The sequence below is a fragment of the Pleurodeles waltl genome, chromosome 7 (genome assembly GCF_031143425.1).
Source record: "Pleurodeles waltl isolate 20211129_DDA chromosome 7, aPleWal1.hap1.20221129, whole genome shotgun sequence".
Lineage (NCBI taxonomy): Eukaryota > Metazoa > Chordata > Amphibia > Caudata > Salamandridae > Pleurodeles > Pleurodeles waltl.
This window is the reverse complement of record NC_090446.1, coordinates 355417894-355443081: the sequence shown is the minus strand read 5'-3', so window position 1 is coordinate 355443081 and position 25188 is coordinate 355417894. Positions and strand designations below refer to the sequence as shown.

The 25188-nt window shown below is 44.8% G+C and overlaps 1 protein-coding gene across 1 annotated transcript in view; it reads right to left on the bottom strand.

Annotated features, from left to right (window-relative positions):
* The window catches only part of RAB5IF (RAB5 interacting factor), a 75312-nt gene that overhangs the window by 16654 nt on the left and 33470 nt on the right, over window positions 1-25188 (bottom strand). Inside the window, exon 2 of the mRNA XM_069243796.1 lies at window positions 2344-2447. Coding sequence (XP_069099897.1) covers window positions 2344-2447 — 104 coding nt within the window. The remainder of the gene's footprint in view (window positions 1-2343; window positions 2448-25188) is intronic.

Sequence of the window (25188 nt, the reverse complement as noted above, 5' to 3'; positions counted from 1 at the left end):
TCACTCTTACGCCCTTACTCACCGACCCACATAGACACTCACACACCCTCTCACTAAGATGCTCACACCCATTGTCACACCCAGACACCCTCTCACACCCAGAGAGACAGGCAGTGGCCAACTCCCGCTGTGCACAGGCAAAGGGCAGTGCGCAGCGTAGGGTTGGTTGTTTGGGGGGTGTGTGTGGCTGCAGGGTCTGGCCGCAATTGGATTAACGTATAGTAATGAAAATTACTTTACGTTGAAAAAAAAAATCTCTGGGGAAAAAATAAATAAAACACAAAAGTTACAGGGACGTTGTAGTTTGGAAATATTATTAAAGAAACCATAGAAACTCACTAAAAGAAAACATAGGTTGCAGGATGTTATATTTAGGCTCACATTTTAAACGTACTAAACCACAGAAATTCACTTGAATATAACTGGTTCCTAAAGGAACTGTAACTCGTGCCTTCGCCATGCACTAATTACCCCACAAATTGCATGGCCGGGGCACGAGTTGTTGTTACTTGAGATAACTAATTATAACAGGTGAATTTCTATGGATTGGTACATTTAAAATGTGAGCCTAACTATAACCTCCATGTAACCAAAAACAAATACTCAGTTTGTGACAGCAAAGTGGAGGGGGGTTAGGGGGAGACTTCAGAGTCTTTGATTCCTCTGGGTGTATTGATGGGTCAGGCAGCTTTAATCTGCACATATCTGCTGGAGGGGCCTCTTTCTTCCTTCTGGTGCCTGGTATCTCTTCAGTGCTGAAAATGTTGAGCATCTTCCACAACACTTGCCTCCGCATGCTGTGATGTGCTCAACTTCTCTTCCTCTCGTGCCAAGGAGTCTTCTTAAAGCAGAATATGAGACAGGCATCGCAGGTTGGATTGTTGTTCTCCAGGGTAAGAAAGAGTTTGCATTAAGAGGTTGGAGGAAGGATTCCTGCAGAGTGAGCACTTCGTTAGATAACGGACCTAGGAGAGATGATCTCCACCAGGAAGGCCACATTTCAAGAAAGGAACTAAGGGCACACGTGTAGATGTTTCAGAAGTGTTCCTATGAATCTGGTAAAAACTACTTTGAGGATTCACATAGAAATCTGAGGTACTCAATGGGGTATCACTCTCGAGACCCTTCATAAAGGCCTTAGTGACTGGAATAATAAAGCAGAACATGCTTGAGTGTAAACAGATGAAGGCAAAGTCTCCTTTTTACAAATGCACACTATAACTTGTGCGTGCCCTCATCATACATAGTGTTGGCATCAATTATGTAATTTCTCATGTCACTACGGATGTTATAAATGTCGTCATTGAACAGGTCATGCATGATGTAATCAGTGAGGGCACATGCAGTGCACTGAAAATGGCAAATTAGTTACTCTATAGCACAAGTTAGTTGTTTTAGTGAACTATTAATGTTGAATTTCAGTGATTTGTTCACTTAAACAGTATGTTTTACCTGACTTTTTCCACTGTAACATCCCTTTACACCTTTGCAACTTCAGTGAAATTGTAGGTTTTTATTTTTAAATGTTTGTTTTTTCAGTGAATTTTTTTATATAGATATTTTTTTGTTTAAATGTAAAGTAGGATGTCCATCATCGTGCACAGCGAGAGATTAGGTGCCCAACACACACACGCACACAACAAAATAAAATAACATACATACATACATACATACATACATACATACATACATACATACATACATACATACATACATACATACATACATACATACATACATACATACATACATACACACACTTTAAATAGGAAGTGGCTCAAACTAGAAAATAAAATTCTATTTTTGCTTGTATGAGACCTAAACTGCCAGTTCTTCGTGAAGCCCAGGTCATCTACTGATCTGTCATTTTGTTCTGGATGGTGGAAGCAGTATCAAAGCAACTTATTTTCTTTAATGTAACAAATGTTTAAACTAATATTACAGAACCCAAAGTAAATATGCATAAATTCAGTTAAAATTAACAAAAAATAGACAGAAATGTCAAAAAGTAAATAAGATGAAAAGGGAGAGGTACAGACAATGTACTTTCTATTAAAAATAAGGCACAGTTTAATATTTCAAGTTATTGTATGCTTGTTGTTGATAACCTGGAGTGTTTGAATAAATCATTTCAAAATTAAATACCCTTAACTGACTTATTCCGGTCTATGAATTTGAACCCGTTTCTTCTGTAAAAGTTTGTTTAAAAACATTTACTGAACGGCACAACTACAAGGGTAAGCCGACCACATATAAAAGGCTAGCTTAATTATTTCACAAATTCTGTTTTTCCCCACAAAAGAAGAGCAGGGCTATTCAAATGTATATGGCTACAAAACTTACATGGCTATTCCCACAAATCCTTTCAGTGGCACGACCCCCCAGATGACTCCCAAAATAACAGCGATAATCTGTCGGATCCAGTAGATCACGTCTAAAAACTCATCCTGGGGAAAAAGGAAAACAAAAGAATGATGAGTAACATGGCAAGAAAACATGCACTACACAATGGAAACATGGTGGGGAAATCCATCCCTTTAACACCCTTAACTGTTGAATGGTTTTGTGTACATGCCGTTATATTAAAAGGAAAGAAAGATTATGCAAAATGAAATAATTTGCAGCTTTAACAAAAAGTGTTTAAACTAGTTAAGGGCCCTCAATGCACTCTTCTCTGCATAGAAAATGGATGTATTGCAGAGGTTGTCATACTGGCATTTACAGGATTGCAGAATTCTGAAGAAGCATAGAAAAAATAACCTTCTACAGCTCAACAACTACAAAAACACAGTGGATTACAAAAGAAACAAAACAAGAAAGTGGTCCTTTGTGGATGTGGCAATTCTAAACAATAATAAAAATAAATAAATAAATATTATTGACAATAAATTAATTATAATGTCATATTCACCATTACTGAAAAACGAAGCAATCCTAGCAACCTGACAGGACATTTAATTGTTAGAATATGAGCAGCAGAGCAATCACAGGCATAGCTTGCATTGATGTACAAGTTACTTATCTCATAGAGTAGCAGATTCCTTATCTTTGAATTTCCCCATGCGTAAGACTGGATCCGGATTTTGTTTTCTTCGAGCAGTACACCTGTGCGCTGTTAGGTGGCGTCAGTCGACTCCGAGGTCATCACGGTGGTCGTGATGACGTTGCCATCGTATATAGGCGCCACCCCGGCACGCTGTCAGTTTCTTTTCACGACTTTCCACGCCAGAAGCGCAGAGCCATGAAGAACACGGAGAATGATGTGCCAAAACTAGGGATCTTAGAGGGAAGTACCTGCACCTAGAAATCAGTTTGCAGTGCAGGGAGGAAGGGCGGGTCGGTAAGGAATCTGCAACTAGAATATGTCTCTACCAGATATATCGTTACCGAAGGTAAGTAACTTGTACATCTGAAAGAGTATCTATTCAAAGGTAAGGAATCTGCATCTAACAATACCATCCCTGGTGGTGGGATGCGAACTAAGATCACACCAAAAAATCCTACAGGACCGAACGGACAAAATAGCCATCCCTGCGGACCAGACTGTCCAGGCAGTAGTGCTTGGTGAACGCAAGTAAGGACGCCCACGTTGCGGCCTGACAGCATGCGGCGTTCCATTCCTGGATATCTAACGCTGTGGTAACAGCAGTGGCTATGGTAGAATGAGCATGCAAACCCTTTTTCGCCAAAGCGTAGCACAACTTGATGCCGAGGACTACCCATTGCGAGATGGTCCTCTTCTGCACCACCTTCCCTTTCTACGCACCCAGATATCCCACAAAGAGTCGATTGTCCACCCAGAAATCTTTGGTATGATCTAGATAGAACACCAATGCTCTTTTTGGATCCAGACGGTAGAGTCTCTCCTCCTCATGTGAGGGATGTGGAGGTGCATAAAAAGTAGGCAAGGTGATAGACTAGCCTACGTGAAAAGGCGTTACCACTTTGGGAAGAAAGGAAGCCCTGGTATGAAGCACCACTGTCAGGATGCACTGCTAGGAATGGTGGCTTCGAAGAAAGAGCCTGAAGCTCACTTACTCTGGGAGCAGAGGTGACGGCAGTCAAGAAAGCTGGTTTAAGTGTTAAGAGCTGTAAAGGACAATTGTGGAGCGGCTCGAAAGGGGCACACATCAGGTATGTGAGAACCAAGTTTAAATCCCACTGGGACATGATGAATGGAACGGGAGGAAACATGAGTGAAGCCTTTAAGAAACCTTCCAACAATGGGAGATCTGAAAAGAGAAGGTTGGTCTGGTAGCCTTAAGAAGGCAGAGATGGCAGACAAATATCCCTTGAGGGTGCCCAGAGTAGAGCCCTCCTGGACAAGAGAGAGAATAAAGAGGAGAACCTCTGAGAGAGGTGATCAACAGATTTGGTGATACACCATGCCACAAATTTCTTCCAACGACAGGTGTATGCTGTTTTGGTGGAGAGGCCTGGGTGCCAAGATGACATTACAGACTTCGGATGGAAGGTCAAAAGCAGTCAACTGTTGCCGCTCAATGTCCACGCAAGCAGGCCGAGACTGGACAGGTTCGGGTGGATAACCGTCCCCTGCTGCTGCTGCGACAGAAGATTCTCCTGAAAGGGCAGCCTGATCGGAGAATCAATGGCCATGCTTAAGAGCTCGGGATACCAGACTCTTCGTGCCCAGTCCGGAGCTACCAAGATCTCTTGGGCCCAGTCTTGCCTGATCTTCTTCAGAACTCTGGGACAAAGTGGTGTTGGCGGGAAGGCGTACAGGAGGCCTGAGTTCCACTCGTGACTAAAAGAGTCGCTGAGTGCCGCCTTGGAAACTCCAACAAGCAAAACAGCGGAGGCGAACAGATCTAAGCAAGGCTCTCCCCACTGCTGAAAGAGACCTTGCGCCACCTCCAGATGGAGACACCATTTGTGATCGACTATGCATCGATGGCGGAGTTCGTCTGCTCTGGATTTCAGAGAGCCCGCCAGATGCTGAACCATCAGGGAAATGCCCTGGCGTTCTAGCTTTGTATGGAAGCGAAGAGCCTCTTGACAAAGGGTCCATGAATCCACTTCACCCTGTTTGTTGCATTACCACATGGCAGAAGTGTTGTCGGTGAACACCTGAACTACTTTCCCTTTGAGAGGGGGAAGGAATGCTTTCAAGGCAAGTTAGATCGCCCGGAGCTCCAAAAGGTTGATGTGGAGCCCACACTCCGCCTGAGAACAGAGGCCTCTGATCTCCGCCTCTCCCATATGGCCGCCCCATGCCAGGAGTGATGCATCTGTCACTACTGTGAGATCTGGTTGGGGAAGGGAGAGGGATCTGCCCTTGAATCAATCTGGATTCGACAATCAACCCTGCATGTCTTTCCCAGTTCCCTCTGAGATCTGAACCATGTCAAAGAGATTCCTCTGATGCTGCGCCCACTGAAACTTCAGGTCCCACTGCAAAGCCCGCATATGCCATCTGGCATGTTGGACCAGCAGGATGCAGGAGGCCATGAGGCCCAGCAGCCTCCGAGTTATTCTCACCGAAATCCAGGATAGAGGCTGAAACATCGGTGTCACAGCCCGAATATCCTGGACTCACTTTTCGGGAGGGTAAGCCGGAAACTGCACTGTGTCCAGAACAGCTCCAACGAAAGGGAGAGTATGAGAGGAGTTAGGTGTGACTTTGGCACGTTGATAGTGCACACCAGCGTATGCAGGAGGTGTGCCATAGTCTGGAGGTTTGAGACTACTTTCTGTGTCCGCCTTCAACAACCAGTCGTCTAGGTAGGGCAGACAGGGACCCCTAACCTGCGCAGATGAGCTGCAACCACTACCATCACTTTTGTGAACACCCGAGGGGCACTGGTAAGGCCAAATAGGAGCATGGTGAACTGAAAGTGCTCGTGACCTATCACGAATTGTAGGTAACGTCTGTGGGCGGGCACAATGGGAATATGGAAATAGAAGTCCTGCAAGTCCAAAGCAACCATCCAGCCTCCAGGGTCCAGAGCAGAAAGGATCTGAGCCAGAGTTAACATCTTGAACCTCTCCTTCTTGAGGAAGAGATTGAGGGACTGGAGATCTAGGATAGGGCAAAGATCCTTGTCCTTTTTGGGCACCAGCAAGTAGCGGGAACAGCAACCACGACCTACTTCTGGCGCAGGGACTCTATGGCTCCCTTGGCCAGGAGAGCCTTGACTTCCTTGCGGAGAAGTGCCAAAGGATCCTCCAATAGGTGATCAAATAATGGTGGCATGGCTGGAGGATTCTTGAAGGGGAAGTAGTAGCCCCTTCGGACAATCTGTAGAACCCACCTGCCCATGGTAATGGATTCCCAGAGTGGTAGATGAGGGCGAATTCTGCTGCCAACTGGTCCCGGATGCCCCAACGGGCTAGGAAGGTTTTGAGGCAGAAGAGAGGGTGGGGTGGACTGTGCATCCCGCTGACGCCCTGATCCACGAGTAGATTCCCGCTTCCGCGCAGGGGCTGTGCAGCGTGTGCAGGTCGGTAGCTTGATGGAAACGGGAGCAGTCGGGTACCCCTTCCGTAGCCACGAAAGGAGCGAGAGGCAGACTGGGGGGGGGGGGGGGGGGGGGGGGCTGTGAGGCCAAGGGACTGAGCCGTAGCCCAGGAATCTTTAAATCGCTCGAGCACTGAGTCCGCCTTGTCTCCGAAGAGACAAGTGCCAAAGGGCATGTCCATCAAAGATTGCTGGACATACCCCGAAAAGCCAGATGTCCTCAACCAGGCATGGCGTCTCAGTGCCACAGTCGATGCAACCGATCTGCCTAGTGAGTCGGATGTATCCAGTCCACAACAGACAATGAACTTGGTTGAGTCTCTCTCATCTGTTATGGCCTGGGAGAGAACATTCCAGGCCTCTTCCGGAACTTGGTGCAGCACTTGCGCGACCATATCCCAGAGAGTATGGGAATAGCGGCCCAAAAGGTATGAGGTGTTAACGGACCGCAGGGCTAGACTGGCAGAAGAAACCATCTTCTTCCCTAAGTTGTCCAGTCTTTTTGACTCTCAGTCCGGGGAAGCGGTAGGGAATGCGCCAGAGGATGAAGCTTGGATGACAAGGCTCTCAGGCGTAGGGTGTTGGGTAAGGAAATTTGGGTCATTCAGCGCAGGCCATCGTCCTATTCACAGGAGCACCTGTGCTGGGTTTGGACCAGGTCCTCAGTAGGACATCTGCAAGTGTTTTGTTGAAGGGAAAAAGGGGTTCCGAGTTGGAGGCCCCAGGCTAAAGCACTTTAGTCAGGAGAAGGTTAGGCCTGACCTCCACAGCAGGAAGCTCAAGGTTCAAAACTTCAGCCGCCCTTCTCACCACCATAGAATAAGATGTTCCCTCGCCCCTAGCTATGGTACGGGGAGAGAACATGCCAGTGTCAGGGAGGTGGTCCAACCCACTGGCATCACCCAAATCCTGTACTTAGTCCAGTTCATGTTCAAGCTGGTCTTCTAAAGGGTCCAGCAACCCCTCTACACTATCCCAACATCCATACCCATAGTAATAGGGTAAGGGATCTTCCCTGGCCACAACAGAGTCCATGGAAAACGGTCTCTGCATCGAGCTACGTCGTTCCGGCTCCGGGTCGTCGGGAAGGAGTATAGGATCAATGTCGATTGTGGGCCCAATCGGTACCAGGAGTGTCGACATCTGACCAGACGCCAGGGAAGGGTGCATTGGCACGACCAGCGCTGGGACAGATCCGGAAGTGGATCCTGAGTTGTCCTCAGGAGTTGGGACAGAAGTCACTGACTCTGAACCAGAGGGGGGCCCTCACCGACTCGCCTGGGCCCGAAGGCACAGAGGATGGGTCGGGCTGTCCAAATACGAGGCGCAAGGGCTCATAGAACTCCTTTAGTTGGGCAGGGGTAGCCCCTGCTCCCAGAAATGCGGGGAGGCACAGAGCAGACCCAGACTGAGGCTCCGTAGACGGAGGCCTAGAACGTAAATAGTCTTCCTGCGTCAGGTCTTACGAGCAACGGGGTCAAGTCGAAGAAGGTTTCACCTTCTCCTCCTTACCTGAATGTCCAGATGACTTGGATGAAGAAGAATGGCAATGACTCCGTGACCGGTCTCCTGACCTTCCTCTCGAACGGGAACAACATGGAGTTGAGTGCTGGGCTGCCATGAGCTTCAGGGACCACTCCCTCAAAGCTTTCGGGTTCATGAACCAACACTCTGAGCACGACTTCGGGCCGGGGTCCCGCTGCAAACACTAGAGGCACATGAGGTGCGGTTACGTCACCGACATCATGTGGGGACAGGAGTCGCAGGGCTAGAACTCGGTCTTACGGGACATCCTTCTACGCATCAAAAACGAATGACAAAATGTCAGTAAGTCAAAAAATGACAGGGGTAACTACTCTCCAGATCTGCGCACAGGCTGGCGCGGAAAGAACATAACCAACGTCAGCGCACCAGGGTGGCGCCTACATAGGACCGCCACATCATCATGGAGACCACAACGCCCAAGGAGTCGACAGACGCAGCCTAACAGCGTGCAGGGACACTGCTCGAAGAAAAAGTCTCTGGTTCCAGTCTGACACCTGGGGAAATTCAAAGATAAGGATACATTCTTTAAACAACGGTAAAGCAATACAATAAATGAGTGAGAGGAAAGAAAAGAGATGAGTCTGTTTGTTGAGCACACAGCTGCTTCCACAAAGCATCCAGACGTTGAGCTAACCAGACGGACTAATTCTTTTGACCTGAAGTTAGTTTTCCCTGAAAGGAAAGGAATGCTTTCAGATTGCCGTTAGATGGCCCTTCTTAATCAGTTTTGTGTAGGCTTCCTGGAAAGGAACTCTATACATTTGCTGCCCTGACAGAAAACATTCTTCCTCCAGCTCTAGCTTTTTGTATCAGAGGGCTCTGTAGCAATCTTTTGCTAGTCAAGCAGAGGACCCTCCATAGTTCATATGCTCTCACCCTTTTCGGTAGATACCCAGGGCCTTTTCTGTGTTGGGCTCTATGAGTTCATGTCTAATATTTTAAATTTGATTCTTTGTCGAATCAGAAGCCAGTGCAATTTCTTCAGCCCTTACCAGACAGAATGTCTTATAAGAATAAGAGGGAATGAAGGAGGGAAAAAATAAAGGTGATTGGTTAAAATGCTGAGAATCATCCTGAATGGGTGAAGAGGTTAATATATGCATAACGCATATATTACACATATTGAGACCTTTAATCAAATGATTATGTTAAGCCAATGAGAGACAGCAATTATAGTGGCAGGCCTCGAAAAATCTACTCACCCACTCGCTATGGAGTGTCATATTTTATCAGATCTATATATTCTGGCAAGTTGACAAAGACCGGTGTTCTGTTCAGTCAGAAAGTCATGGAGCAAAAAAAAAAAAAAAAAAAAAAAAAAAAAAAAAAAACACACCACACACCTTTAAACCTTATACTCATCTTGTCACATTTGCTCTGCAATCAGAGACAGAGGTCAAAAGTCAGTTTTGTCTTCCTACAATTCTTTTGCCTTCTGACTGCAGAATTTCAGTATTTAGTAAGGTTAACTGTCTGACCTGGTGTACAGTGTGAGAAAAGACGGGCTGCAGGGTGTCAGGATTTTCCTAACACACAACATTTAAATAACAAAGTCAACTGTACAAACAAATCAAAATATATTTCAGTAGTTCTGAAAGACGTTTTTTGTACTTCTGTGGGATGAAACAATTTAATGGGATGAAAACAAATCAGAACACTTTACCTGGTGATTTGCAAATTATACATTCTTTTTCTGAAACCCAATTTTCACAGATTGCCAATACACTATATAGTTATCAATAAAACTGCAAGTTGGTGGGAAGGTTTTTGGACATTTCTTAGAAATGTACTGTCCATAAATGACCGTGCACAACCACATCATGTTTTAGCAATATATTTATTAAAAATGAGTGTTTAAACAAACTGAGAAACACTCCTGCCCTGCTGGTAATGATATTGTTTATCTAAGAGGCAAGTAATGAATCATATGTACCCTATACTTAGTATATATCCTTACTAGACACGGAACAAACGTTTAAACTATTTAATCAAACAAGAGTTTTTTTTGTTCAGCAGAAATGCCAAACTCAAAGCTGCACTCATGTGAGAATGAAGAAAAAGGTGAGACTGTAAAATAAAATATTTGCCTAGGACCACACAATTTTAGACCTGTTTATGGGTCAAGTACATTACAATTAGATGGAGTAGAATATTCGAGTTATTCGAACTGCAGGTCTAGTAATATTTTTTGCATTTTTCGAGGCCTAAGTGGCATATACGAAAGTGAAAGCGGGTCTTGGCAAATCATTATTTTACACAGAAAAATGAGGGACAGAATTCAATCTAGTAAGGAATCGGAGGAGTCAAAACATGGATGAAAATTTCATCCAGGATGGCTGACTGTTAAAGATACAAACCCAAAACAGAACACCTCTCTACAAGCGCAACCATATCAGACCTGGCCTCAAAGATCTCCATTGGCTTCCAGTAGATTCTTCGATAAAGAGTAAGGTCTTCTCACTGTCCATGAAGTCTAACGAGGCAAAGGCCAAGAATACTTGCAGAAATCACACCATTTTACAACCATCTAGAACACTCATTCAACAAATGTTGATTTGATCAACTATGGGTCTTTAAAAGTCAGATACGCTTAGACGTTGCTTAAGAACTACAAAGCCGAGATTGTAAAATGCTAAACTCTAAGCTGAGATCTGATACAAATCATATGTCGCTCAATAAACTAAACTATCAATTACAACTTTTACAACCTGCTTTCCACTAAACAAATCCCAGGCACTGGGATTTGGGACTGAAGAATATGGGCCAAGGTGTTCACACCACACCAGACAGGAGACAAACCTCTGCTTCCTCGTCAAACTAGTATTATCGGTTATCTTCAGCACTATCAAGAAACCAAACGACAAGTAGTGCAGAAAAAAAACAAAAATCATAAAGATCCACCTCGATTGAGCGATGGCAGCATTAGGTGGTTTAAGTTACACATAATGAAGTTTAGGATGGGCAATAAGCTCCATTTGCAGAGTTTGAGGACTTTTTTTCACTCCATGAAGAGTGCAGAGTTGTGGAAAAACTCAGCAGGGCTTTTTTCCTCATTGGCGTTAGCCAACGTTAAGGTGGCAAGTGTGGAAAATCTTACTTAGGCCAGCCCCCAGAAAGATTTCTCAGCAAGGGCCGTTGGGGATGGTTACTTCTGCTCAAGTTGAGAAACCGTCCGCTTGCGTTGAGGAAGTTGCCTCTCGCATAGAAAATCTACTCGAGTGGCAGAAAAGAAGCAGCGCTTTCTTGCACTGCACATGATTTTTTCCACACAGGAGAAACACCAGGCACTAAAAATCAGCGCAAACAATGTGATCTAACGCACTCTGCCACTTGTGGAACTCCACGGAGAGCAGCAGATTTTTTTGGTCACTTTGCGGAGTTCTGAATAGTGGAACTCCGCTAACTCCACCCAGACCTAATGAAGTTTCAACACCGCTATGTATAGCAGACCCATACAATTAAGTTTTGTCCGTGTTTTTCTAATGAGAAAGTATTGCTCTGGAGGTAAGTATAACTGTCAAATGAAGCAGACATAGAACATATTTAATTAGTGATAACATTCTGTTATTAGTCAATGGGACCAAGCTGTATTTAAAAGGCATTTCTACTTGAGATATGTTAAGATGTTCACTTCAATCATCCTACCAGAAAGGCAGAACTTTAACCTCACCTGAACATTGCAAGCAGCAAGCCTCTTTTTCTATTTTCGAATACCAACATTACCCACAATCTGAAAGACGCACTGTGACCAAGGTACGGCTTACAAGGAATGAAACAAGGTAGGTAAGAAACAGGAAGAGACACATGGAAGGAGTAGCATAACAATGGACATACACCCATGACAGAGGCAAATGGGAAATTTAAATAGAACGGTTCACCGGCAAGAACGTAGTCACCAAAAACCAGAACCATCAATGTTATGTGGGTAAAATGAAGTACGTTCTCAATGGAAGTTATTTTAGGAGGTCTGTTGCTTAAGGACTACAAGTTGAATTTTACAGAACCACCATCATATCTTTGTTGGAAAATAATCATTTAAAATGCTTGCAGCTCTTTTAGCTTTTAAGGTTATTTTCATTATATGAGTCAGGGACCCGAATGTGAGGTCTACCTTTTCAAAAGAAATGGTGCACATATCCAAACTATGTTTTTTGCTAAGTTTAAGTCAAAATGATTTACAAACATTACAAGGTAGGCTGCGGGATTTTAAAGACCAAATCTAAAATCATGGTAACGTGGAAAAAAAATAATAATAGCATTAGGAGGATAATTGCGTTTTTGTCTTTGCTAATAACACAGAGCATAGGAACACCAGTGAGTCACGGAGGAGATATCTAATTTTCATGGACTTCTTTGCAAGTTGGCATCATTTTAGATTTCCTTTCAAGACACTGATTTTATACCCTCTTCTGTTCCAACACCAAGGCCTAGAAGGCCTCTTTCAAGATAATGAACCTTCTAATTGTGCGTCCTATGATAGCTGCTTGACCAAATCATGAATATTTAACATTCTTGCTTCTGTTTTTTGTTTCTAGAACTCTTACGGCGAGCATGCTAAAATAATTTCTTATCCTGCGGGTAGCGGTTCACTGCTTCGTAGGCCCTGTGGCAGACCATTGGTGCCACTACTGCTGCTGTAGCTGCCTCAGCAGACTTAGCGGCAGACACAGCGGCAGACACAGCGGCTCGGCAAAGTGAAGCAGCAAAAGCAGACTATTGGGCGAGTGGCTGCAGCGGTACTGGCTTGTGGGTGTAGCGGCTGCATCAACCTGGCTGGGCTGAGCAGGCAAGCTTACCGACTGCCTGCCATCAATCGCCTGACTGCCCCCTGGTGTTGGGGGGCTCCGAGGGGTGTGTCGACCCCAGCATGCCCCGCTGCAGCTGGCATCTGCCCCACCCTCCACTCATCCACCCTCTTCAACTCTCAACAGCTCAATCCAGCCCCCTGCCTCTCAGCCTCACATAGGCTTTGCCTAGCCTGGACGGTCTTTGACTTCGCCTTAACTTTGATTCTACTTCCCTCACCTTGACTCTGCCTGACCGCTTGACCCTCACCTGAGTTTGCTCCAGCTCCTGTATGCTCATCCCCCTCCCAGATCCTGGCTGCCAGAGGGGGCCACTCAGGGAGTATAGGCAGCACAGAAGCATCTCAAAAGCACCAGAAGCTCCAGAGCTACCCTAGACCTGCCCTTAGACTTACCCCCCCAAAAGACCCTGGCATGGTCTAGACTGGAAACCTAGAAGATGCCCTGAAACGAGCTAGGAGAGCAACCACTTCTATATGCAAACATCTTCAATTTTGTGGCACAACATCTAGTATAATCTGGTACAATCATCAAGCATCTCACCTCACTGAGCAGCACAGTAATAGTAACAGCAGGCTGCAGTAGCAGGTGACTCAGCAGGGTACGGGTGGCATTAGGCCCCCACAAGTAGGTTACGCCCTGTGCCACAGAATCAGCCAAGCCACGCAGAGGTGCGGATTGTGGCCAGGTGTGGCTCTCACCGTCTGATCTTCCCCTCCACCTATTCAGACCTCCTCAGACCTGTGCAATACAACCAAACTTTGATATACATACACAGCGGGCGCCTGAAATAGTAATAGTAATTACCAAACAACTCTGAAACTCCATCAGTAGAATCCAAGAGAAGGAACATGAGATCAGGCAAGAATAGGCAATAAATTGCAAATAAGCCACAGAAGAATCCCATCTCAAAGCTCCCTTCAGTGCTCAGCAAGGGGACAACCACAAACACCTCCACTCAGTTGGAGCCCTGGCAGTCAAGGACCAGGACAACAAATCTGTTACTCTTCATGAAGGGACCCATGGCCGCAATATACGCAATCCTGGAAGAAGCCACTGCCCTTCCCAGTCCCATTCTCCCCATCAAGAGGAGCACTGCACTGGAAGCAAGTGGTGTAAGTGCCTCACACCAAATGTTAATGTCCCCCTGGAAACCAAAAACTTAACATCCAAAGAAGATCAAAACCACATATGACCAAATCACACCACCTCTGGTCCTGCAAAAACCCTAGAAACATTAGCTCAAGTCCATCAGGCTTTCATAACTACAAAGACATTTATTTATTCTCCTCAATGAATGGTACTGCTCGTGTCCTCAAAGCTACCAGTCCTTCAGTGGCAAATCCAGGCAGGCTTCGCATAACCCACGCAGAGGTGAGCTCTGGTCCTGCTCCCTTTCCAACAATGCCAACTTGATACAGGTATTTTAAGTTAAAACCATCCACATTGAGGGTAAACACCCCTCAAACCATTCGGGTAGTCAAGTATCGGACAACTTCATCCAAGAACCAGCAGCTCAATCCCACAACGTATGCAAAACCAATATGGCCTCACTATCATCAGAGTCTGTCAAAGGGGACCACACAGGGGAAATACCCCTGCCTAGGTACACACAGTTCTCCCCTGATACATGGAACCCCATAGTTCACCTCCCAAAGCAGGGCATACCTAGGCAGGAAAGCAATGAGGCATGCCTACAAAATCTTTGGCAAACTTCTTCCCCTCTGCGGAAGCCCAAACAATCTACTTGGAACAATCCAATTGTGCTGCTGTGGTGGGACAGCCTACTTGCAACACTGCAATCATCCATCGAAGTCTTAAATTTCCAGTCGACCAAGCTGGACACACAGATCGACATCATGAACCTAATGGCTGAGCAAACTGCAGGAATAAACCAAAAAACAGAGACCCTTACATCCCTAATTGTGATTTCACAGGCAGGCACCACATCGAAACAAGAGAAATGTGCTTGCGGCCCAACCATTGACAAATTAGTTGCACTTCAAGACATCCTGTTGACTATCTTAAAATCGCTGCAGCCAGCAAGGAATAATAATGATATTGTCAACTGCAAGCTCTCCCCAAAAACTTGAGGCAAACCCCATCCAACATGAGCTGATCAGTGACTCACAAACACCCACTACTCAGACCAACCCTGCCTCTGAATTATTTCTCAAAAAAAAAAAAGAAGAAGAGGAAAGCGATACCGGAACGGCCAATCAGAACGAGCAAAAATATATATATATATATATATATATATATATATATATATATATATATATATACACACATATACACACACACACACACACACACACACATATATATATATATATATACACATACATACACACCTCTATATTTGGTAAGCAACCTGCCAAGATAGCCCCCAAAAAAGGCATTAAAATAAATAAAATAAAATAAAAAAAGATCCCAGCATACAGAACTACAGTTGCCTCTACAATCAGGCAGATTCATCCCTCTCAGTCTTAATGTCAGACAACAGCGCCCTCTCCAATATGCACCAATTCAAGAATAAGAACAAGGGGTCACCAGCTCCCCCCCAGACTCGGGGTGCAACTACTTTACAAGAGGATCAAAATCTACTGACTCCCAACCACGAGCCACCTTTCCAGAACAACATAATTTTTTCCTAAAACACAGGATGAGAGGCCAAGACAACACCGATAATCAATCTGGTTCTGCCACAGCAGGCCAAGATGCATCTCTCAATCCCAGCCAGGCCAAACTGGCCCAACAGAACCTAATTAATAACGGACCACAGCAGGGGAAAAAAAATTGCCCCAGGTTACTACATCTTCCCTAGCCTCTCGTCAGGAGCCAAATGACGCAATCACAACAATACAACATAGCTCCCTCCTCTCAGAGAGGACATGTGACCAACAAGCCAATGCCAGACCAAACATCCTGCTGGCTACTCACCTGGCCAAGGATATCAACCTGTTAATGCAGATGCCCCAAGAACTAACAGTGAAACAAGTATCTGTCCCTCTTTCAAACAGCAGACTAATAGTGAACACAGGAATCCATGGCCGCTCTGTTGTGGCAAAACCAGCAACACAACCACAACCCCCCCCCCCCCAACCCCCCTTCTGCACAACCCACTTGAATCAAAGCCCTCCCTCCTAAGTCCCACCAACACCTGTTAGGGCACTCAACTCAGAAAGCCCCACCTCCGGCCCCTGCACATCACAAAACATCAGGGTTGGCACTTGCATACAATGCATTGCCCCAGCAATCACTAACCAAGCGTGAGGGATATCCCCTTAAGCTATGGCTTCAACCTCACTACACCCCTCAGGGAAACCACGACATTCTGAACTGAGGGAATATTCTGAGGCTCTTCAAAGCAATTCCGGAGCTCACCACCCTGTCCTCCGCAGAACTAACCTCTGTAGTATTTCAACCTGCGAAGGACAACAACCAACAAGAAGCCAATCTAACAACCTGGGAAATCGGCAGAAATAGTCTATCACATTCTAGCGTTTGCACCGTGCTTCGGGTCCTGGGGGGGGGGGGAAATCACCATAAACAGGCCAGAGCTGGACAAATTCCAGTTTCCGCTTTTAAGCGCCAATGCTTCCACGGTAGCGGAAAAACTACCTACAACGGTCCTGTGGGGTGCCCTAGGTGCTTCCCCCCCCCCTATCCTTCTTGGCAACCAAAGAAACCAACTAACCCAAATTCAAAAATCACTCGCAAAAGCTGGATGGGAGTGGCTCCCGGTTGCCTTGAATGCTTCTAGTCTTGCATGAGAACCACAACAGGCATTTCCTCCTCAAAAACATCTAAGGCTCCTATCCTGGAACATAGCAGGTGACCAATCTTTGCTGAAACAGGTTCTCCACCTAAAGCCTGGCACAACAGACATAATTGCACTGCAGGAAACCTGGTCACAACAGGGTCTTCCGCTGTCAGGGTTTCACGTACTTTCAAATAAATGGAGTCAAGCACAAGCAACACAGAAGGCCAAGTGGGGGCTTAGCAGTCTACTTTTTAAAAACCCTGAAAATGGACACAGAAGAGCTGCCGCAAGACGGCCAAGACTGCCAAGTGTTTAAACTTAGCAACTGGACTACCAACAACAGGCCACCAATGCTGCTGGTCAGCACCTATATACATGCCGGCTTTTCCCCAAACGGGCCTTGATAAAACGCTTAACGGCAATTAACTTGTACTACCGGCAGACTCATCCTGACTAGGACATCATTCTGACCTGAGACTTCAACTCATATTTAATCAAGACAAAATATTAAGTGTTGACAACTCCTACTGGAACGTCCTGACACAGGTGTCATCAAATTGTACTCGTTGTGACCAGCTTTGAGCCCAGTTGTTGACATCATTGGAATACCTCAACCTACAGCTCCTAAATGGAAGGTTCCCAGGGGACTCCCCATTAAGCCACACCTTCCACGGCCCTAATTCACGGTCCATCTTAAATTACACCCTAGTCGCACTACCTGTGATCCCCAGGTACGGCAATTTAAAATAAAATACACCTCATCTAATGATCATCCCTACCAATTAATCACCCTAAGGTCCTCCTTGCCCGTGCATGAACCTGCCCAGACCCAAGCTGGTTCAATATAGTCCACGAGCCTAAGGAGACTACGCTGGTCATCTGACACATTAGGAGCCTTATCTTTATTTGCAAAGCTGTAAATGCTGGAGAGCCTAAAAAAAAAAAAAAAAAAAAAAAAAAAAAATCAGACATATAATAGACCCATGGGAAGATTTACGAGTGAAAATACTGGACCAGCACTCTCCTCGTAACCTATCATGGCTAACCCAGTGAATCATCCTGGTCCACCTCTCAAAACAAGCACTACTACTTAAAAGAGCACAAAAGGAAACTGGTGTGATGCCTGAAGGCCCGCCCAGGCAATCAGTTACTCTGGGAACAACTGAAGAATTCAAAGAAAGAGTATACAAGACGAATACCCAAAAGAAAAAAGCAGAAGGCATGCGCTCTTTGGCTAAAATTAAAACAAGAGGCAAAAGGAAAAAAAAACAAGATTCTGGGGATCATCAACAACTTAAACACCCGAGGGAACTCAATTAATAACTCAAACATCCTTGAAAAGAACTGGGTAAGTCACCTCAAGACAATCTTTACAGCAAAGAGCCACCCCTGTGAAACCACCTCCCAATCACCATCATGGACACCTGCAAGGGGAAATATCCTGTCGCTGGACGACGGGGAGACAATCACGCTCTCTGTCCATCAATGGGACATACCAAGTACTCCTTATGGCCTGCCAGGAAGGAGCCCCTTGACCAAATGGCCTACCTCAAGCTATCTTCAGGGAACAGGCTGTCTTCTGGTCAGAAGTCCTAACCTCCTTATACCAAGAAGCAAGTCTAGGATGAAGCATCCCTGAGAGCTGGCGAGGCTCTATAATCAACCCAATCTTCAAGGGAGGTAACAGAGACAACCCGGGTGACTACAGGTTAATTGCCCTCATTGATGTTGAGGCAAAATAAAACTACATCTCCCTGCTCCTTGTTGAATTAACAACATGGTCGGGAAAACATAAAATCGTTCCAATTAACCAAACAGGCATCAAGAAAGGGGAGGGCACCACAACAAACATCTTAAAAACCTGCTTTCTGGTAGAGCAGGCGGCGGCAAAAGGAAACTGCATCTTGGCTTTATTGACTTCAAGGCCGCCTTTGACCGAGTAAACAGACATCTGCTCTGGAGCAAGGTGAAGCTATGGGGTCTCCCCCACCCCCCCCTTCTCAATGCAATAATTGCTTTATATTCAGATACATGGGTAAGCGTAAATATTGGAGATGGTACGAGGCTCTCACGGGAAATCCCCACAACCTTTGGCTTGAAACAAGGCTATGTGCTCACCCCGTACCTGTTTAACTTATTTATGGCAGACCAGACTGCAACTGTAACAGAAACGTCCCCCCCCAACCCCGCCCCACCCCCGCTGTCTGGGTGGGATCTCACTGATATCTATTATTTGCAGACAATCTGGTACTGCTCAGCTGCACAAAGGTGGGGCTCCAAAGATCCCTAAACATCTTAGCCAATTAGGTTCATTCCAAACAGCAGGAAATTAACATTTCTAAATAAAAAATAAACGTGTGTAGGCTGCAGGTACACAGTTAGATCAAGGATGGCCTTAAGCAATGTTTCACTAGAGGTGGTGCCGTACTATAAACATCTTGGAGTAATCTTAGATGCTCAGGGTTCTTTCCAGCAACAGAAGAGATATATTGCGCAAAGAGTCCCAGCTCTAATTTTACACCTTCGTTCTCCTGGCCAAGAACCTACACAGTCCATCACTTCGCCCCCTGCTAACAGTTATTGCATCTAAATTGCTTCCCAAACTAACCTATGCAAGAGTGGCTGTGCACTGTCTTTACAAGCTCCTGACAGACGAAACACAACTTTAAGTAATCAGACAAGTTTTTAAATTACCATAATCCGCCTCACCGACACAGATACGGCTTGAATTCGGACTTGTATGGCAATACTTGGCCGCAAGAGTAGAGGCACCTAAAACTTGGTACAGAAAAAAAAAAAAAATCTGCCACTCAGCAGACAAACTGAACGAGACACTCTGGCGGACCCTAGAATATGACCAGCACTCAGCCTCCAATAAGTACCTTCAATCAATTACCCAACAAAGACTTAAGGATCTGTGGGTGGCAGCAGTGACATACAATTCATTTTCAACGGGTTTGGGCTGCCGGGAGAGGCAAGATGGTGCCTCCGTAGCAGACGACTGCTGGCCCGCCGCACGAACTAACACATCGCAGCAAGGGAAGCAAGGACGCAAGAGAAGCTGAGGAAGCACCAAGGGCGCGGTGGCTGAAACTGTATTTTTTTTTTTTTTCCCTCCCGATTTCAGCCTGGCGCGGTCTGCTTACTGTTCGGGATAGACACCGGGGGACCCAAGAAAAACTAGGTGTGATCTCAGGGAAGAAGAGACGCGAATGACAACCAGGACCAGCAAACAGGCTGTGCCCGGTAGTGGGAAGGGAAAAAAAAAAAAAAAAAACTATTTAGGAGATACTCTGGGGAAGCAGTGCAAGGGAGAGACTGTGGATCTACGATTGCTGCATAAAGGGTGGGATATTACTATTTTTCAGAACTACAAGCTTATTTAGTGAGAACACGAAGTTAAACTCATCCAATATCCCATTAAGACAGAATCCAGAGTGGACTGCCCCAATATATTAACGTGGACCGGGCTGTGCAATAATTATTATTTTCTGGAGAAGGCAAGTATTGGTCTCCTAGGCGACGCTATGTGGGCATTGTCTGGAACATTGTGGAATACTCGGTTACGTTATAAGAGAAGCAGAGTATTGGTATAATTAGAGCTGGGAAGCTAAATGGAGCCCTGCACTGGGTTAGGGAAATTGAAAATGGCACCTAAAAATATAGGAAGTATTGGTAACAAAATGGAGGTGGCCCGTCAGACACGCACAGCCAAGGAGGGGAGCAAGGAAGGCTCGGCAGGCAAGCGTGCTGCTATTGGGGTGACTAAACTCAATAGTAAAGTTGGCAGAGGCATTGTTAAAGATGTGTCTGGCAAGAGTAAGCCAAATCAGTCTGAACACAAGGTAAAGGGTAGAACGCAGCCTGATATTACAAACTTCTTGACTGTTGGAGGGCAAGAAGGCGGAATCTCACACCCAATACTCCCTGTTAAGGATACGTCAAAGTGTTCAAGGGAAGAGCAAGAGGTAATGGCTCACAGAATGGAGCTCTCACAAGCCAATAATGGAGGCCCCGGAGGGCAATCTGGACCCTAGTATGCCATATGTTTGTGAGGGGAATCAACCAGAGGAGACTGGGTGCTTGAGGGAGGTAATTTAACAGCCTGGAGTAGTCACTAGGATAACTATTAAAATAGGCATATAAACGCAGATTGGGTGTCACAGAAAGGACTCTCAAGATATTCATGCTGATAATATAGAGCTCCGGGGGATATCAGTACTAAGAAAGGGAAGGAATTAAATTTAGTGGGCTACGAAGATGCAAGAACCATGGAAGAAGGGATTAGGAAAGCTGAAAGGGGCGGAAAAGAACAACGGACTGGTCTAAAGATGGCGGGGGAAAATTTTACTCAGTAACTGAAGACTCAGAAGTCATTAATAGTGGCTATAGCCAGAGCGAGGAGGAAGAGAGTATGTTTACAGGATCCAAGAGTTTATCACCAGTAGGAGATTCCACAGTAAAACTGCAGCGACGACACCATAGGTGCATAAAAGCGAGAATGGGGTCAATAGATGGAACAGATATCTCAGGACAGAATGGCGCAACTCTCAAATGGGATTATTCAGGAAATAGATCGTCGTGCCCAGAAAATGACGTTAAGGGTGGTGTCCTGCCTTCAAAGGCTGACGGAGGAGAAACAAGCTTGACGGTGCCTAACAGTAAGACTGCCAGTACAGATGCAGAAATGTTACAATTAATATATGGCACAATAAGGTAATTACAGATGGAAACCGACCGAGAGCTGAAGAGCCTGGATGGTCTCTAAACAACTGCAAATTACAGTGCGAAAAGTATCAAAAGCCTGTGGGCAAATACAAGAAAAGCTGAACGCAATGGAGAACAGAACCTCCGCGGTAGAGGCAGAGGTCCTGAAAGAGCAGGTGGAAACTCAAGGAGGACAATTAACTGACATCATGTGGAAAATAAAGGACTTCGAAAATCAGCAAAGGTGAAATAATTTGCGCTTTTTGGGCATAAAAGAAGGTGTTGAGGGCAATGTTAACAGAACATTTATGATTAAGCTTCTGCGTATTGCTTTTTCAGAGTTTACAAAATGGGACTGGGAGCTGGAAATTCGAAGGGCTCAGATTCCCATTGGTCAAGTATGGGAGAGTGTGTACCTCGGAATTTAAACATCCAAGGGCTATATTGGTCTCCCTTGGTAATTATGTGCCAAGACAAGCTATCTTTGAAAAGGCCCGCTCAGATGCCCCTCGCTGTGTTGGCAATGTCACTCTTTTTACCCAACCGGATTACAGCCATGTTACTGTGGAGCGAAGATGGAGGCTGAGGCAATTAATTAAGCCTTTCCAGGACACAGAAGTTGAGGCCTATCTGTGAGTTCTAGCACAGTTGAAGACTGATCAAAGGAAAAAAAACAAAATCCAAAATAAAGAACTTTTACATCTGAGATTCAGGCAAAGGAATACTTGATGGAACTGAAACTACAAAATTCACAGAAAACTGATTAGAGGCAAAGAATTATCTGCTGCGAGGTGGTGGACAAGTAAATAAATATACATGTTGAAGGCATGGCGGACTTGGGGTGGGGGGTTGATTTGCTGTGGACACTCAGGGACACCATCATTCAGACCAGTGGTGGTCGGATTGCCTTTTTGGATGGGGATGAAGCGGGGATAGGGAGAAATTAAAAGAAAAGAGGATTGGAAGATTTCGATTGAAGAACTGAAAGGAGGAGAGGTGATTGTAATTCCTGAAATAGAAGGGAATAAGGAATCAAGAACGTGGAATTTTGATACTCTATATATAAAGATGATAGTCAAAAAAGGTAGACTGGATATAACAGTTGACAATTATATATGTTTAAGGGTAGCAGAAGTGAAACAAGGGTAAATGGCTAGGCTGCGAATTGCATCAATAAGTATTTGTGGGTTGAACGGTCCCCGGAAAAGAAAAGATTGCTGAAGATTTAAAAAACAATTTAAAAAAATGCTACAGGCAGACATATATTGCTTGTAAGAGACACACATAATAGATCTATTTTGAACTCCCTAGGAATGAAGGTAGTAGTCTGTACTGAACATCATGTTAGGACTAAGGGGGTAGTGATATTGACCAGGAATAATAAAATTAAGTTTACAAAATGGAATGCAGATTAAAAAAAAATGGTAGTTGGGTGGTGGTTGAGGGACAACATAGCAATGGCTGTTTTACCCTCTGCTCTATATATGGTGCTGTGGTAGATGATCCCGCGGTGTTAGATTTTATATCAGTGGAATTGGCAGAGTGCCCCCTTCTTTACATATTATGTGGCGATTTGAATTTTAATGGCTCCTGGGATGGATTAATAGATTGGATGGGCACCACCACTAATAGATATTATGGACGTAAACCACCTGTATATAAATGTCTCCATAACCTACAAGAAGAGTTAGGGCTGGTAGATGGCTGGCAAAAACTTTGTAAGTCAGATCCTGGGTATACATATTATTCAGCACCTCATACGAAGTTGGCCCTATTGAATTATTTCCTTATCTCTCCTAGTGTTCTAGGAGGGGCAGGGATGGAAATGAATCCACGGTTCACGTCAGATCACAACCCATTAATACTAGAAGTAAATATGAAACGTTTTATAGATAAGAGAATGTGGACCTTTGAGAGAGGGCTTCTTAATGATCCAGAATATCACCATACGAATACATGGATGAAGGAGTTTCTTGAAATTAACAGGGGGGCTGCTCCGGTGGAGATTGTGTGGGATACTCGAAAGGCAGGGGTTCGAGGGGAAACTCTGAGCTACAGCTTTAGAAGACAAAAGCATGCTCAGACCCTGGTTAAAAAGGCACATTTAAAGCTTAAAGAGGCAGAAATATATCTAGTTCAGGCTATCGAGGGGGGAAGAGATACCAAAATCACCTTAGAGAAGATGGCTATTGCAAAAGCAGCAATTAATGAGATGTCAGCAAAAAAGGTGGCGGAAAAGCATCTATCAAAACGCTTTGAAAGCTATGAATATAGCGAAAAGACGGGTCGCTTGTTGGCGGTAAGGGCACACCATAAGGCGTCTGCCGGGGTTATTAGAGAGATTAAGGACTGACAGGGACAGATTGTCTCAGACCCTGAAGGTATCAGAGAGGTTTTCCGTAGCTATTATGCCAAACTATATAAGCCTGTCCCACTCATAGATGAGCAAGTAAAATATTAGTTTTTAAGTATAACAGGGGTTGGTAAACTCTCGAAAGAGGAACAGGAAGCAGTAGGGGAAGGAATCAGGATAGAGGAACTAGGAGGCAATTCAGGGACTTCCTGCTGGAAAAGCTGTGGGGACAGATGCTATCCCAATATAATTCTATAAATACTTCAAGACCTTACTACTGCCAGTATGGTTAGAATTGTTAATACAGGTGCAAAAAGGTAGCAGAGCCCCTCCTTCTTGGTCTATGGCTAATATAGTAGTATTTGTGAAAAAAGGGAAAGAGCCGCATAATCCGAGCTGATATAGGCCAATTACACTACTAAATAGTGATGTTAAGATTTACTCGAAAATATTTGCATGGAGGCTGTCTTCTGTTATTGGGAAATTAGTTACATTAAATCAATATGGGTTTATTCCCAGTAGAGACACCGCTATTCACATTAGAAGGGTTATTATGCTCTTTGATGCAAAAGAGATAGAAGAAAAACCTATAGTAATGGTATTATTGGACGCGGAGAAGGCCTTCAACAGGGTCAATTGGGATTATTTGTGGCAAATTCTGGGGCTGTACGGATTGGGGGGAAAAAAATTCCTGTTGGCAATAAAAGCTATATACATGCATCCTAGTGTACGGATACAGCTAATGGGTGGCCAGTCTGATAATATACAAATAGGACGAGGTACCAGGCAAGGGTGTCCATGTTCCCCATTGTTTGCAATATATATTGATCCATTACTTAGACAGCTAGAGAAGAATTCAGCCATTCTACCAGTCCATAGGTATGGATGGGATACCAAGGTATTCACGTATGCGGATGATATAGCTGTTATAAAAGCTAATCCAGATGAAGTTCTAAGAGAAATAGAGAGGGAGACGAGTAAGTTTGGTGAGTTTTCTGGGTATTTATTAAATAGAGAAAATAAACCTCAATTGTCAGTGAATAAGCATACGACTATTCAAGACCCTCATAAGGTGGATCATGCAGTATATCTAGATATAGAAATTACCCCCACTGTGGAAAAGCTAGTTGGGCTGAACCTGATGCCGGTTCTAGGGAAAGCAAAGCAAGATTTTAGCAGATGGAACAATTTGCATATGTCCATAATGGGACGATGCAATATGATGTTTCTGCCCAAGGTACCTTATCATTTTCGGGCTATCCCCTTGGTTTTTGAAAAACCAAGGTTCACAGCAATAGAGCTGTTAGTAAACAGATTTATTTGGGCATATGGCAAGAGTAGAAGAGCCAGTAAATGGATGTCACTACCTAGAGAGAAGGGGGGGGGGATGTTGGTCACAAATTTTAAACTCTATCAAACTGCAGCGGCTTTAATTATTATTTGATAGGGGTAGAATAATCGACCAAATATTTACGAGCTATTAATTGGATCAGTAGCTAATGGAGGATTGCTAGTATTGGTGGAACCTAGCTAC